The 12,752-nt window shown below is 47.2% G+C and overlaps 2 protein-coding genes across 2 annotated transcripts in view; one reads left to right on the forward strand and one right to left on the reverse strand.

Moving 5' to 3' along the window:
• Positions 1–1,324: 1,324 nt before the first annotated feature.
• Positions 1,325–5,594, forward strand: Tgoln2 (trans-golgi network protein 2). The gene is made up of 4 exons (XM_050130230.1): positions 1,325–1,459; positions 1,701–2,623; positions 3,847–3,930; positions 5,011–5,594. Exons 1-4 carry the CDS (start codon positions 1,414–1,416, stop codon positions 5,014–5,016), a joined length of 1,059 nt encoding a protein of 352 aa, XP_049986187.1. The 5' UTR covers positions 1,325–1,413; the 3' UTR covers positions 5,017–5,594.
• Positions 5,595–6,740: 1,146 nt separating this feature from the next.
• The window catches only part of LOC126493274 (all-trans-retinol 13,14-reductase), a 17,239-nt gene continuing 11,227 nt past the window's right edge, over positions 6,741–12,752 (reverse strand). The window contains exons 7-11 of the mRNA XM_050130233.1: positions 11,452–11,590; positions 11,071–11,180; positions 10,826–10,992; positions 10,504–10,663; positions 6,741–10,256 (exon numbers count right to left, since the gene is read on the reverse strand). Of these exons, the coding sequence (XP_049986190.1) occupies positions 10,111–10,256; positions 10,504–10,663; positions 10,826–10,992; positions 11,071–11,180; positions 11,452–11,590 (722 nt within the window). The 3' untranslated portion in view covers positions 6,741–10,110. The remainder of the gene's footprint in view (positions 10,257–10,503; positions 10,664–10,825; positions 10,993–11,070; positions 11,181–11,451; positions 11,591–12,752) is intronic.

The raw sequence follows: 12,752 nt of genomic DNA on the forward strand, positions 1-12,752 counted from the left end.
TCCTCTGGAAGAGCAGTTACCGTTTTTTTAACCACTCAGCTATCTCTCTAGCCCCCAAAGAATTTTTTTAAAGAAAGGGTTTCTCGGTGTAGCCATGGTTATCCTGAAACTAAACCAGGCTTGCCTTGAACTCAGAGACCCCTGTGCCTCTGCCTCCTGGGTGCTAGAAGAAATATGCCACACTGCCAGGCTTCTCTAAAAAAATTTTTTTAAGAAAAAAAAAAAAAATAATAAAAAAGAATTTTAAGAAATATATATGTATATGAATATATATAACACATTCTTAATAATCCAAACAGTAAAGTAGAAATATATTCTTTGCTGTTTGGATAATTGAGAATGTATTGCTGCCAGACAGTGGTGGTTCACACCTTTAATCCCAGCACTCTGACAGAGGCAGGCATATTTGAATTTGAGGCCAGCCTGGTCTACAGAATGAGTTCCAGGATAGCCAGGGCTACAAAGAGAAACCGTCTTGGAAAACAACAGCAAGAACTGCTGAGGTAAGGCAGAGTTCTTGTCTAGTGTACACAAAATCTTATTACCATGTAAACCGGGTTTGAGGAATACAAGCCTGTACGTAATCCAGTAGATCTGGGCAGCAGGAGATTTTATATTTTGGATTAGAGAGATGGCTCAGCAGTTAGGGGTATGTGCTTTTCTCTCACAGGACTAGAGTTCAGTTTCCAACACCCATGTAGATGGTTCTAAACTGCTTGTTAGCTCAAGCTCTAGGGGATACGACATCCTCGTCTAGTCTCCAAGGGCACCCGTGCATAGATGGTACACACAAATTAAAATAAAATTTTGATATCCTATGTCTTAAATAACTCGAGAGGGTCGTGGTGAGACACATGTAATTCTAAACACTCAGGAGTCACGAGCTTGAGGCTAGCCTGTCCACAGAACAATACAATCTCAAATACAAAAATTTAGGAAAAAAAAATCCGTGGTAAATTCAAAGGGCCCTAGAGACCGTCAAGAAAAGGATTACGACCAGGAACGAAGTGATGATTTTGTTTCTAGACGGGAAAGACCAGAACAGCGTACATTTTGTGTGGAGTGAGAAAGTGTAGTGGCTCCCGTCCTCGAGACCCCACATCATGAGCCGCGAGAGGCGACGCAGCGGCTGCCGGTCAGAACAATTTCCAAAGCGCGAGGACAAGTGAAGAGGAAAGAGACTGCAGAGCTCATCAGAGCGCTGAGAAAAACAGGGCGAGCTGGACTTGACACGCAGCCCGTTCCTAACGGAACTCACAGCCGCAGACGGCCTGGACTCGATAGCCCGCCCTCGGGGGGGGGGGGGGGCTGCGCCGGAAGAGGAACAGCCCGCCGGAAAGGGAGGGGCCACGCGCTCCAAGTCCCTTGCGCCGCTCTCACGTCAGCAGTGAGGGCGGAAGCGAAGACTACAGGATGCGGCTCCTGGTTGCGTTGCTCCTGCTAAGTGTCGCAGCGGCGGGTAAGACCCCCTCCCCCGCCCATCCCACTCTGTCCCTTAGGTCCCCCCGTCCTCACCTCGGCGGCTCGTCCCCGGAGCTGGCGGCTTCCTTGCCTGACCCGACCCTCTAGCCATCTCCTACCTTCTCCCTCGGCCATCGCCGCTGGGCTCTTCCCGCTCTGAGAAGTCAAGCCCCCTTCTCTTCTCCCGGCCTTTTCTTCCGAGGACTCACTGTTTTTTCTGTTGCCTGTTCCTGATTCAGGCACCATCTTAAGAAAAGATAAGTCTCCTGAAGCTGCGTCCCCGCCTCCTGCGGAGGGAGAGCCTTCTAAGAAGTCGGTAGAGCCTGGCAGTCCGACGGGGCAGAGGCAACAGCAATCCACTACCGTAGGCCAGGTGGAGCCGACTACGGCAGCAGTTTCCAGTTCGGCGGTATCTGGACAGCAGGTCACTGCAACCGATCCCCCCAAAGACGAGTCGTCTGATCCCAAAACTCAGCCCGAGAAAACAGATACCAAGTCAACGGAGTCTGCACAACAGCCCCCGCCAGCCGACCCCAAACAGGAGGAATCTGGGCAGAAGTCCACAAAAGATAATTCGGAAAAGCTCACAAAAGATGATCCGGAAAAGCTCACAAAAGTTGATCCGGAAAAGCCCACAAAAGTTGATCCGGAAAAGCCCACAAAAGTTGATCCGGAAAAGCCCACAAAAGTTGATCCGGAAAAGCCCACAAAAGTTGATTCCAACGAGCCCGTCTCCAAACCCTCCTCAGATCAGGAGACCCCCAAGATTGAGAAAACCGAACTAGCTGGAAAAGGACAGAAATCAACGCCTACTTCCAAAACTGAATCTGGGGAGAGACCAGGAGACTCTGACTTCTCTTTAAAGCCAGAGGGAGGAGAGAAGTATTCAGAGCCCACTGAAGCTGTGGAAGCCAAGGAAGAGAGTGAGGTAGAGCCAGAAGAGGGCTCACCACTTGAAGAAGAGGGTGTAAAGGTATTGGACCCTTCCTCCAGTGAGAACCGAGAGGGGCCGCTTATAGAGTCTGTGAATGAGGAGAAGGATACCTCTTATAAGGACAGTTCTGCAAGCACCAGTGCCGAGAGCAGCCACTTCTTTGCCTATCTGGTGACCGCAGCTGTCCTTGTTGCTGTCCTCTATATTGCTTACCACAACAAGCGGAAGGTAAGAGGAGACTGGGATTTCCCTAACCCTGAGAGCTTGGTCATGGACAGCTGTCACTCATCCGCTTGTGGGCTCGGAGAGTGTCAAGATCAACTTCAGTTTTTTTCAGGCCCGACTAGAGCTTATGAAACTCTAGTTTTGTAAATCATGTGTTTCCATCATGTGACCTGTTTCCTGAGAGTTCTGCTGTAAAGTGCCAAGTTGGACATGAATCGTGACCTGACCTAATTGAGATTCTCCTCCCATAACTTGGAACTCAGGTCTTTCACAGCCTCTGTGGGCCGAGTTCTTGATATAGAGGCCTCTTCCTTTTTTTCCCATGCTTGAGACAGTTTGCCATTTCTAACTTCTACTGCCACTGTCTTCCATCTGTAGGCAGAAAGAATATTTTCATTATGTAGTCTCTAATACCAGTGCCATAAAGCCCAAGGACAGCTCTTCTGCAACCAGCAAGAGGAAATTGCATAAATGTACCCATCTCTGTGGTTAAAGTGGCACCCGTGTCCTTTAGAAACAACTCTGATGACAAAATGGTTGTGTGAGATTTTGAAGAAAATTTCAGTAGCCTGATTTAAAGGGAGAGTTCAATTTGTAATGGCCATCGGGAATATGCTATAAAGAACAAGGGAAGAAGGACCATTAGTCCCTACAAAAGCACAGGCTTCATTCCACATCCACATGCTTGTGATGAGAGCGGCAAATCAGTGACGCTGTCGAGGCAGCGTGTGGGAGCAAAGCGTACACTTGTAGCTAGGAAACAGGCAGTGATTATGCTCTCTCTCTCTCTTTTTCCTGAAGGACCTGACCTAGAGCTCTCTGGCAAGGGGACTGGCAGACCTTTGATTAGATCCCCACAATTAAGTCGTACAGATTCCCACAGGCTACACCCTCCATCTGTTCCCTATTAAATAGTATAAAGGATTTTCTTGTAACCAAGCCCTTTTAAAACCTTTACAATTTCATTGCTTACTTTTGTGGTGCTGGGGGTTGAACTCAGGTTATGTGCATGCTAGGCAAGCATTCTAATACATTGCAGTATCCCACGCTTGATTCAGCATTTGCCTCCTATGCCTTGTTTGAACTCCAGCACTGAAAAGTAAGAGAGAGAGAATAAAATTTAAATAGGACTCTTTGTGGAGCTAGGTAACTGCTTCTGGCTTCGGGAACTGAAGTACATCATCACAGAGCCAAATGTTAATCTATTTTCTTTTTCCTTTCCTCAGATTATTGCTTTTGCCCTAGAAGGAAAAAGATCCAAAGTCACTCGGAGACCAAAGGCCAGTGACTACCAGCGTTTGAACCTAAAGGTAAGGAAGAAGGAGCCAGGTCTAGGAAGGATATGAAACTTCAGTTGGGCCAATTCTGGGGATGCTGCCGTCTTTGTCGCCCAGTCTTTGGAAACTGCAAACAGGACCATCTGTACCATCTGTACAGTGTACATGTATCTACAAAGTTTGAGCTAGAAGAAGCCTTTCAGTACTTTCACACTTGACAGATAACAGATCTCCTGGAAATATGACTTGTTTATTTGTCTGTCTGTTTTTGCCCTAAGCTTCCACTCAAAGACATCATCAGCACCTCTAGTAACTACATACACTTTTAATCACCATTTGCACTGTTTCAGCTCTTGACACATGAGCATTGCGGTAAACATTAAACATCCAGATCTGGGGCTGTAGAGATGGCTACAGGTCAGTACTGCAGGCTGCCTCTCCTGATTATGGCCAGTCTGTTTCTGCCAGGGAGAGGAGCCTTGTCCATCACACAGCAGCAGGAGCTGAGGAAAGCTCTCCCCACAGGCACCTGGCTAGCCATGGTAGGTGGCTACAACAGGCACCTGCCCTGTTCTGTTAAGCAACAGGAAGGACATTGACAAAGAACAATTGGTAACCCAGATGGGAACGATTCCCAGACTTCCTGCAGGGAACAGTTCACCGCTACAATTCACAGCACTACAGACTCTGCTCAGAACCTCTGTCATAAATAGGTCAGCCCCACAGTTTGCTCTAGCCTGCTTCTTTCCTTCATAATGGGCTTTTAAGGATTTTTTTTCCTCCTTAATTTGTTTTAGTTGGAAAGAAAACAATGTACTTAAAAATTATTCACAATAAAAATAGAGTATAAAGTAGAAGCCACTAATTCTCTCTACCTGCCATCATATTTCGGATTTATTTCTTTATTAGCAGGTATTAGTTACACGTTTTCACTGCATATTTTCGTGTGTGTGTGTATGTAGTTGATATTTACCACTACCCCATTACCCCATCTTGTGTTGGATGAGTTTAATTCAGGCAGTTCTCCTGAACCTCACTTTCAAAAGCACAACACTAGTATATTTTTCTGAAAAAGGTGAACGTTACTAACGAAATGTGTTGTTCTCATTTCAGCTTTGATTATTTTTTTGTCTGCAAGAACCTTGTGCTCCCTGCTGATTTGTTCCTGAATCAAGAAAAATGAAAAGACTGACCTCCTCTGGGGTGTGTGGCAAGTCCAGGCCGGCAGAGATGGGATTGCTTCAGGTTTTGCACCTGCACTTTGGTGACATTGTACTCTGGTGGTGTTTATTTACTTTTGTGTTTCCTTTATGCTGGTGTGTTCCGCCATCCGTTCTTCCGTGGAGTGTGAGGAGGGAGCACGTGAAAACATGACTGACTAAAGGAAGCCCCTCCCTTAGGCAGGCACACGATGGACCACTCCCATAGCCGCTTTATCTTTGCAACTCTAGGAGGAAGCTACAGAGAGATGCTTTCTAGACAAGAAACAGAAGATGGTGGGTGCGATTCTGATGGGCAGAAAGGGGTTTGAACCCTTATTCTCTGTAGAGGCCTCAGCTACAAACCAGCGTAGCAGGTTTAAAGAGTGCTGAAGTCTGACCCACTTGACTGTCTATTTTTCTGTAAGTTTGCACTCTGGTTGTACTAGCATAAAAAGGAACTTGGGGTTTCTGGAAGTAAAATCATGGTTCCATGGGTTTTTGCTTTGTTTTGCTTAATATGGTGATGATCATTGAACTAGTGTGTTCTTGCATACAGTCATCCCAATAGGAAGGAAGTCCTTGGAAAGGGGCAGGTTCATATTAGTGCAAGGAAACACATAGGAGGGATTTGGTATGTATGAAAGGTTTTCCAAAAACTCCATTTTGCCTTTTTTGCCTATAGTAGATAGATATTTAGGAACTAACTACACTCTCCAAATTTCTCTTGTTCTGTTTAATGGTCCTCTCATCTAAGATCCCAAGGTAATGAGTAAAATCTTTCTTTCCTCTGGCATCTGGTCATGAAGCTGTAAGAAACCAAGTAGGCTCCCTGACATAATTGAGGATGTCTTGGATTATGCTGTGTCTATCTGAAGTTTTATTCTAGTCTGTGTAGTCATGCCTAAAGAGAGAAAAGTCTCAGCTAATCTCAGGGATGTGGAAAGACTGGGAAAAGGGAAAACACGAAGAGAGAAGTCAGTCTGAAGAAGATATGAAATTCTTTCCCTGTGCTGACTGCAGCAAGTGCTTGAAGGTTGTGTTCTTGGCAGGTTGCCTTCTGAAAGTAAGATCATTGCTACCGTTTTCTCAGCCGTACACAAATCTTCTATTAACTTTTTCCAAGTTGAGGAAGCCGTTCTCACTCTCCTTCAGCTTTTCCTAACACCTCTCTAGCTCCCCCTCTTCATTTTCTCTTCCTCGTCCTGTTTGTGCGCCTCTGCATGCTTCCCTCCAGTCTCTTATGCATGCCTATTACCTATCTGTTCTAGTTGCTGTTGCTTCCATTACCTTGCCTCCTCTTTCTGACATTTCTGGCTTGTCTTGATCTGTTTTGCTACTATTTCTAAGGTTACTCAGTTATCAGATCTCCAGATTAAGCAGCTCATTTTCACACCTAGTTCTTCACGCTTGATAAGTGGATGCTAGGGTCCACGCATTTTGACAGTATGAGTGTCTCTTGCAAATTGTGCTTTGACTTATCTTGTGGGAGGGGAAAGTGTACAGAGCCATGTCTCTATTGCTTTGGTATCCTCAACTAATCCTTCCATCCCTTATCCTCTCTGTGACTCTTTATCTTTGGGCTCTTGGGATGCATACTTCCCAAGAACCCACTTCAGTTATATGCTAAAAATACATTCTCTCCTTGTCACCCATTCAGAATTTCTCCCTTGTACCTGTCAAGCCCCTCTACCTGTTCTTCAGTTTCTTAAATCATCTGAAAACTATGCTAACTATAACATTTTTCTTGTCACAGATCCTCCCACCCCTCTTTAAACAAACTGAGTACACTCTCCATTAATTTAAAGGAACCACCTGAACTGGTTCTCCTGACCTTTTCTAATGCCAGGATTGGGAACATGGATCTTTCCAGAATGTGTGCCCTGGTCTGAAGCTTCTGTCTGGAGTTGTATTCTCGACTAGATTCCTTGGCTTCATCATTCAGGCCACACTCCCTGTCTGCCTCTGCCTTCATCATGTCCTCTGTATTCCAGCTTCTCCTGTGCTCTTGGTTAGCTTTCCCCTCCTTTCAGCTTACTCAGGTCCTTGTGTTTTGAAGGACTCAGCTCACAGGCTTATATTCCTTCCTAGCCTCCCCAGTGGATCTGCTCTTCCCACTGCACACTGATAGCTCCTTCTGTCTCCCTCATCTTGATCTCCAGCATGACTTGTTCTGACGTCGCTGTGATCTCCCCAAGAAAACTAAGCCCTGAGAGACAGCCATTGGTGTCCTATCTGCCTAGTGTGGGTAACACCCTCCACCCCCACCCCCACAACCCACCAGGGATTCGGGGGTCAAATTTCCTGTTGGAGGTGTATCTGCACCTGGGGCTCATACAGCTCTTCCAGGTCAAGGGTACACTTGTTGACTCTTGTTCTTGAAGGCAGGAGTTAAGATAGATTTTCAGGAACCAAGATGGACAGAGAGAAGTCAGACACATGACATATTCCCAGGGTCCGCAGAGCCTCTCCCTTTGGACTGCTGACAGTGTTTCCTGTGCTGGCAGACACAGCGGGATTTCTCTCACTGGAAAAGCTGCACTGGAAGTAGATGGCTCCCACACAGAAAGTCACTTGAGGTTGTCTTCTATAGGGAGACCACTTGAAGCTTGTTTTTCTAGACCGTGTGGATGGTGCTGGCCCAGCTGAGGCATCCACACCAGGGCTGGGCTCGCCTATGGAAGCACACAGAGTCTCAAGCACCGCTCCCGTAGACTATTCTCAGCTTGCTTTCCTACTCAGTTGCTGAAAGGGGCAGTTTTGTAACGGGAACCTGCTTGTCATAGATGCTAATAGTTTGTTTCTGCTATGGACTACAGAAGCCGCTTCAGGACCAAACAGCTAACTAAACGTGCTAAGGTGTTTTCCCTGGAGACGGAGCTCTGTGCTCTGGAGAACTCCCCTGGTAGTGACGCTCGCTCTTCTCTCTTCTCCAGGGTCTGGCATGCTTTGCACATATTCTGAGCCACTCAGAACGAGGAAGGGTTTTACTGGGCCCCCACTCTGATTCAGTTTTCTCCTAAAGTCTTGCTAGGAAGGTTCAGTTTGGCATTTCCTTAAGAAAGCTGTAGAGTCAGGCGTGGTGTAGGAAGCCTTTAAACCCAGCACTCAGGAGGCAGAGGCAGGAGGATCTCTGAGTTTGAGGCCAGCCTGGTCTAGAATAGCAAGTTCCAGGGAGCCAGAGTTACACAGTGAGAGCCTCTCTCAAAAAACAAGGAAAAGCGGCAGAGATGTTGAAGTTTAATCTAAATCCATCATGGTGACTCTCAGGTACATTTAGTTTCCTGCTCAGCTGTGACTGTAAATTTTTTTTGTTGTTTTTTTAAGACAGGGTTTCTCTGTCACTTTGTAGCCTGTCCTGGAGCTTTCTCTGTAGACCAGGCTGGCATCGAACTCACAGAGATCCGCCTGTCTCTGTCTCCCAAATGCTGGGATTGAAGGCATGCGCTACCACTGCCCAACGTATTTTTTTTTTAATTTTTTTTTTTTTTTTCGAGACAGAGTTTCTCTGTAGCTTTTGGAGTCTGTCCTGGAACTAGCTCTTGTAGACCAGGCTGGCTTCAAACTCGCAGACACCCGCCTGCCTCTGCCTCTGAAATGCTGGGATTTAAAGGCATGTGCGACCACCACCCAGCAACTCTAAGGATTTTGGCTGAGAAAACTCAGGTATGAGAAACTTCTCAGCCTGTAGAGCACAGCGAACACCCATGAAGGAAGCCTCCTCTCACTGTGATAGGAATTTAACTCAGACTACCATGTTAAGTAAATGACTGAATGTTGTAATTATTTTCCTTGTTTTCTTTACCCAATGAGTAGATTGCCACTGTTAGTCATGTTTTGTATTTTCACCTTTCTGTAACTTAACTGTAATGGCTTAATTTTATTTTTTTAAAGCTTACTGTGGTATAATAAGTATTTTCCAGTTTATTTTACTGAGCTGCTAGTGCATCTCAGTGGAGTTTCATGTCGGTATTGAACAGAAACTTAAATAAACGTCAGATATCAACACACTGAAACACTGCATGTATTAATACCATACTTAAATGAACTAAAATTGGCGCCTGTTCAGCCTGAGTGAAAAGTTTTAAACTTTCACCATCTTCCCCACTGATTCATATAGATGGAGAATCCCTACTCTAGAGCCAAAGCAGCTTTGTAATAGTAGAAACTCACGTGACAGATGATACAATGCTCACAAGTTTAAAAATATTACATAAGTTGTTGTTCCTCATCCATGTACATGAAACAAATGAATTTGACATTTAGTCTGGGAGCCCATTCCCCAAGTTATCTCGTATGTATTGAAATATTACAAAATGTGAAGGAATTCTGATTCCAAGGAATTTGGAAAACAATACTCAGTTTTTAATATGTGCCAGCAACTACAAATGTCATCACTAGGCTCGGTGATCACTGGGCTTCCTGTATTCAGGCCCAATGTCTCCACTCTCGTCCCCTCCCTGCCTGGCTGGTCACTTTGTAGTCAAGATCTCAGCAGGCTGGTGTATGGGACATTTTGCTGGTGCAGTGCAGTGGTATCTCTTGGTCTGTCTCTGATTGGAATGCTCCTTAAGGCTGCTTCTATCAGAGGAAAAAGCTTAAGGCCGAGAGCCCCTTGGCTCTCACTTTGAGAGTTGCCACCCCAAACCCATGCTGGTCATCCTTCCCTTTGACAGAGGGAGCAGCACAATACTAGAGTGGGGAGAGCAAAAAGCTTCAGGGCAGACCTGGACCAACCTACTCCAATAGCCAACACTCGGAGGGGTTCTGAGTGTTTGATCCTTGCTCAGTGCTGTGTGTGGGGAAGGAATGGGAGTATTCTTCATCTTGAGACAGCAAGGCTGTGCAGCCCACACTAGGCCTTAGGTAGAAATGCAGGGTGCAGAGGAGAATTCGATTCACAGCAGGCATCAGAAACAAAGCGCTTTTGAATATATGCACAAGGAAGTACAGCAGAAGGAACCATGAGAAAGAAGTTGGGGAGGTGCCGTTCTCTGGCTTAGCTCTGAATGGGCTACTTCATCTTCTTCTTCTGTTGTGCCTGGACCTTTGAGCCAAGAGCCTGCAGATCTGAGTACAAGTTCCTCTTCAGGATGGCACTGCTGCACAGCAAGGCCCCTTGTAGGGCCCCTATTAGACCACACGTGAAGATATCTTGGCCTAGAAAGCAAAAGCAGTGGTCCATGAATATCTACCTACATGAAGATGAACAAGCAATGGTTCTTGTGTTCATCCCTCCATTTCAGGACCACCCAAAGAGAGACAGCTTCAGATAGACCTCAAGACTGTAGTCAGCCAAGGTAGCCCAGTTCCTGGTATGGGAGCCGAAGGGGACAGCGGGGTCTGAGGATGGGAACTAAACATTGTGTCAGGGAAGCCCAGATTCTGGCAAAGTGAAGGAATGTACCTGTCAGGTAGAGGTTGGGGATGGGGGTTTGGGGTCTTAGGGAAGCCATCGTATGAGGATGCAGACGAGCCAGGTCATGGTCGGCCCCATAGGGAGCACCTCGGGGAGCAGCCAGATAGTACTGGTTGGTAAGTGGGGATCCTCCAATCACACTGTCCACCTGAGGAGACAAAAGGGCAGGGCAAAGGTGAACAAAGGAATCTGCAAAGGCCTTACCTTTCCTCACGAATCTGTTACCTCAGGCTGTACCCCTGCACCCAGGAAAAGACCAACAGTCAAGGTGTGTGTCTTCTTCTCCAGCAGTGTGAACATCAGCCCCTACCTTGCCCTCCAGCTGTGGGAACAGTTTCATGACCACGGACATAGAGGCTTCCACGAAGGCGTTTTTGAGGGTCTCATAGTCAGCACCCCGCTTGCCCTTTGGCTCCTCCTGCCACTCCTCAAACCACTCGAAGGCCGTGGGTACCAGCACCGTCATTGAGGATCGATCTGCAGGTATAAGGCCATGTCCCTGCTGCATTGCTCCACCTTGACCCACACCCAGCTGCCCTGGACCTAGAGCCCTACCTGGAAATCGGTCCTCCCAGGTTGGGTCCTTGGTTGATGGGAAGGCAATGAAAAGAAGGGGAATGTGTTCTGGAGCCTTTTCCTTGGGCATAGAGATGTAGCGTTCCATCCTGTAAATGAGGTGGGTGTGACTGCCAATCTCTAGGCCATTTTCCTCTGAAGCCACCAGCAGCACCCAGAAGGTGGTTCACTTCCAGAAACTCCCCACAGTGTGAAACAGACACAGCTTTGGTATAAAAAGCCTTTCTGGAAGTACACTGGGGATGGCGCACCTGCTCCCTCAACACACATCCTCCTCTGACTCCTAGAACCATGTCACGGAAGCGTGGTCCTGAGGGTTGAGGCCCAGAGCCATCAGTCTTCCCACCCCTCCCATCTTACGCTTTATCCATGTCCGTGTCAAAATAAACATAGTAGTTGGTGGACTGAAGCTTCAGGTCCTGCTTGGTTCCTCTCAGGCAGATGAAAACTGAGAGCATGCTCATGCCAGGCCTTATCATCGCCAGCTGCTTCTTCACATCTGTAGAGGGAGGCAGTGAGCACTGCATTGCAGGAGCTGTGACCAGACAGCTCCTCCTGCCAGGACAGCCTCAGGATACTCCCTTTCTGACCTGCAGCTTGCTGCTCAGCTGCCAGCATCCACAGAGACATAGCCATGTTTACAGCTCTTCCTACAGGATCCTGGCAGGGACCTGCTCTTCCTGGCTGTGTCAATCAGCCTCAGAGTCTTTCCTCCTCTACCAGCTCTGCTCCATGCACCATTGGTCATAGGTGCCGGCTCCCACACTGCTAATTCACAGCATTTTGGACGATCAGACTGTCTCAGTCGTCCCCTTTAGACACTGTAGGTGCACACGGACAAGTGTGTCCGGATGTGTGGGGAGGAGTCAGAGGACAAATTGATTGTCTCTTTCTTCTTGGGGATCTAACTCAGATCACCAGACTTAGCAACAAAAGTACATTTTTTTCCCCTTTGAGTCATCTCTATGCCCCTTGTTGTTCATTGATGCAGGGTCTCACATAGCCAAGGATGACCCTGAATTTTTCATCGTCCTGCCTCTACTTACCCGATGCAGGTTTACTGCCAAATCCCCTACAGCTATCTTGCCTGTTTGTGAGGATCAAACCCGGGGCTTGATGCATGCTAGGCAAGCACATTGATTAGCTGAGTTTCCTTCCCCAGCCCTCTTCTGCCCTTCGAGAGTCCTTTTCTATTAGAGTCCCAGTTTCTCAGGCAGGGGAAGGCAAATGTACAGGCTTTGGATTCGCAGCCTGAAGTCCACAGCCTACACATTGACAACAGACATATAACAGGGTCCTCAGAGCTCCGCCATTGCCTCTGTGAAGGACCCTTCACCTGTGCAGTCCTGGGTTCCCCAAATGTAAATGTGATGGTGCTGGTAGCAGAGGGAGATCGACAACCAGAGGGGTGCCCACAAGAGGACGAGCGTCACCCAGACTGGGTTATAAGCGCCACAGTAGAATGCCAGTTCAGAGGACCAGCCTTTTACCTGGCAGACCGCGGACACTCCCTGGCACTAAGTGCTGGTAGGTGTTGAACACTCCTGCATTGGAGATGACGATGGGGCAATAGATGTTCACCAGCTCGTGTCCCTTCTTGACACTGACACCTGCAGACACAAGAATATGGCTGAGCTTCTGTGAGCTCCTGAAGAAAAGAA

Source organism: Alexandromys fortis, unplaced genomic scaffold (genome assembly GCF_014885135.2).
Source record: "Alexandromys fortis isolate MF-2015 unplaced genomic scaffold, M_Fortis_MF-2015_v1.1 scaffold_336, whole genome shotgun sequence".
Classification (NCBI taxonomy): Eukaryota; Metazoa; Chordata; class Mammalia; order Rodentia; family Cricetidae; genus Alexandromys; species Alexandromys fortis.

Coding starts and splice junctions, on each gene's coding strand:
- Tgoln2 (XM_050130230.1), top strand. CDS start 1,414: ATGCGGCTCCTGGTTGCGTTGCTCCTGCTAAGTGTCGCAGCGGCGG. Junction 1,460..1,700: donor GCTAAGTGTCGCAGCGGCGG/GTAAGACCCCCT, acceptor TTCCTGATTCAG/GCACCATCTTAAGAAAAGAT. Junction 2,624..3,846: donor CTTACCACAACAAGCGGAAG/GTAAGAGGAGAC, acceptor TCCTTTCCTCAG/ATTATTGCTTTTGCCCTAGA.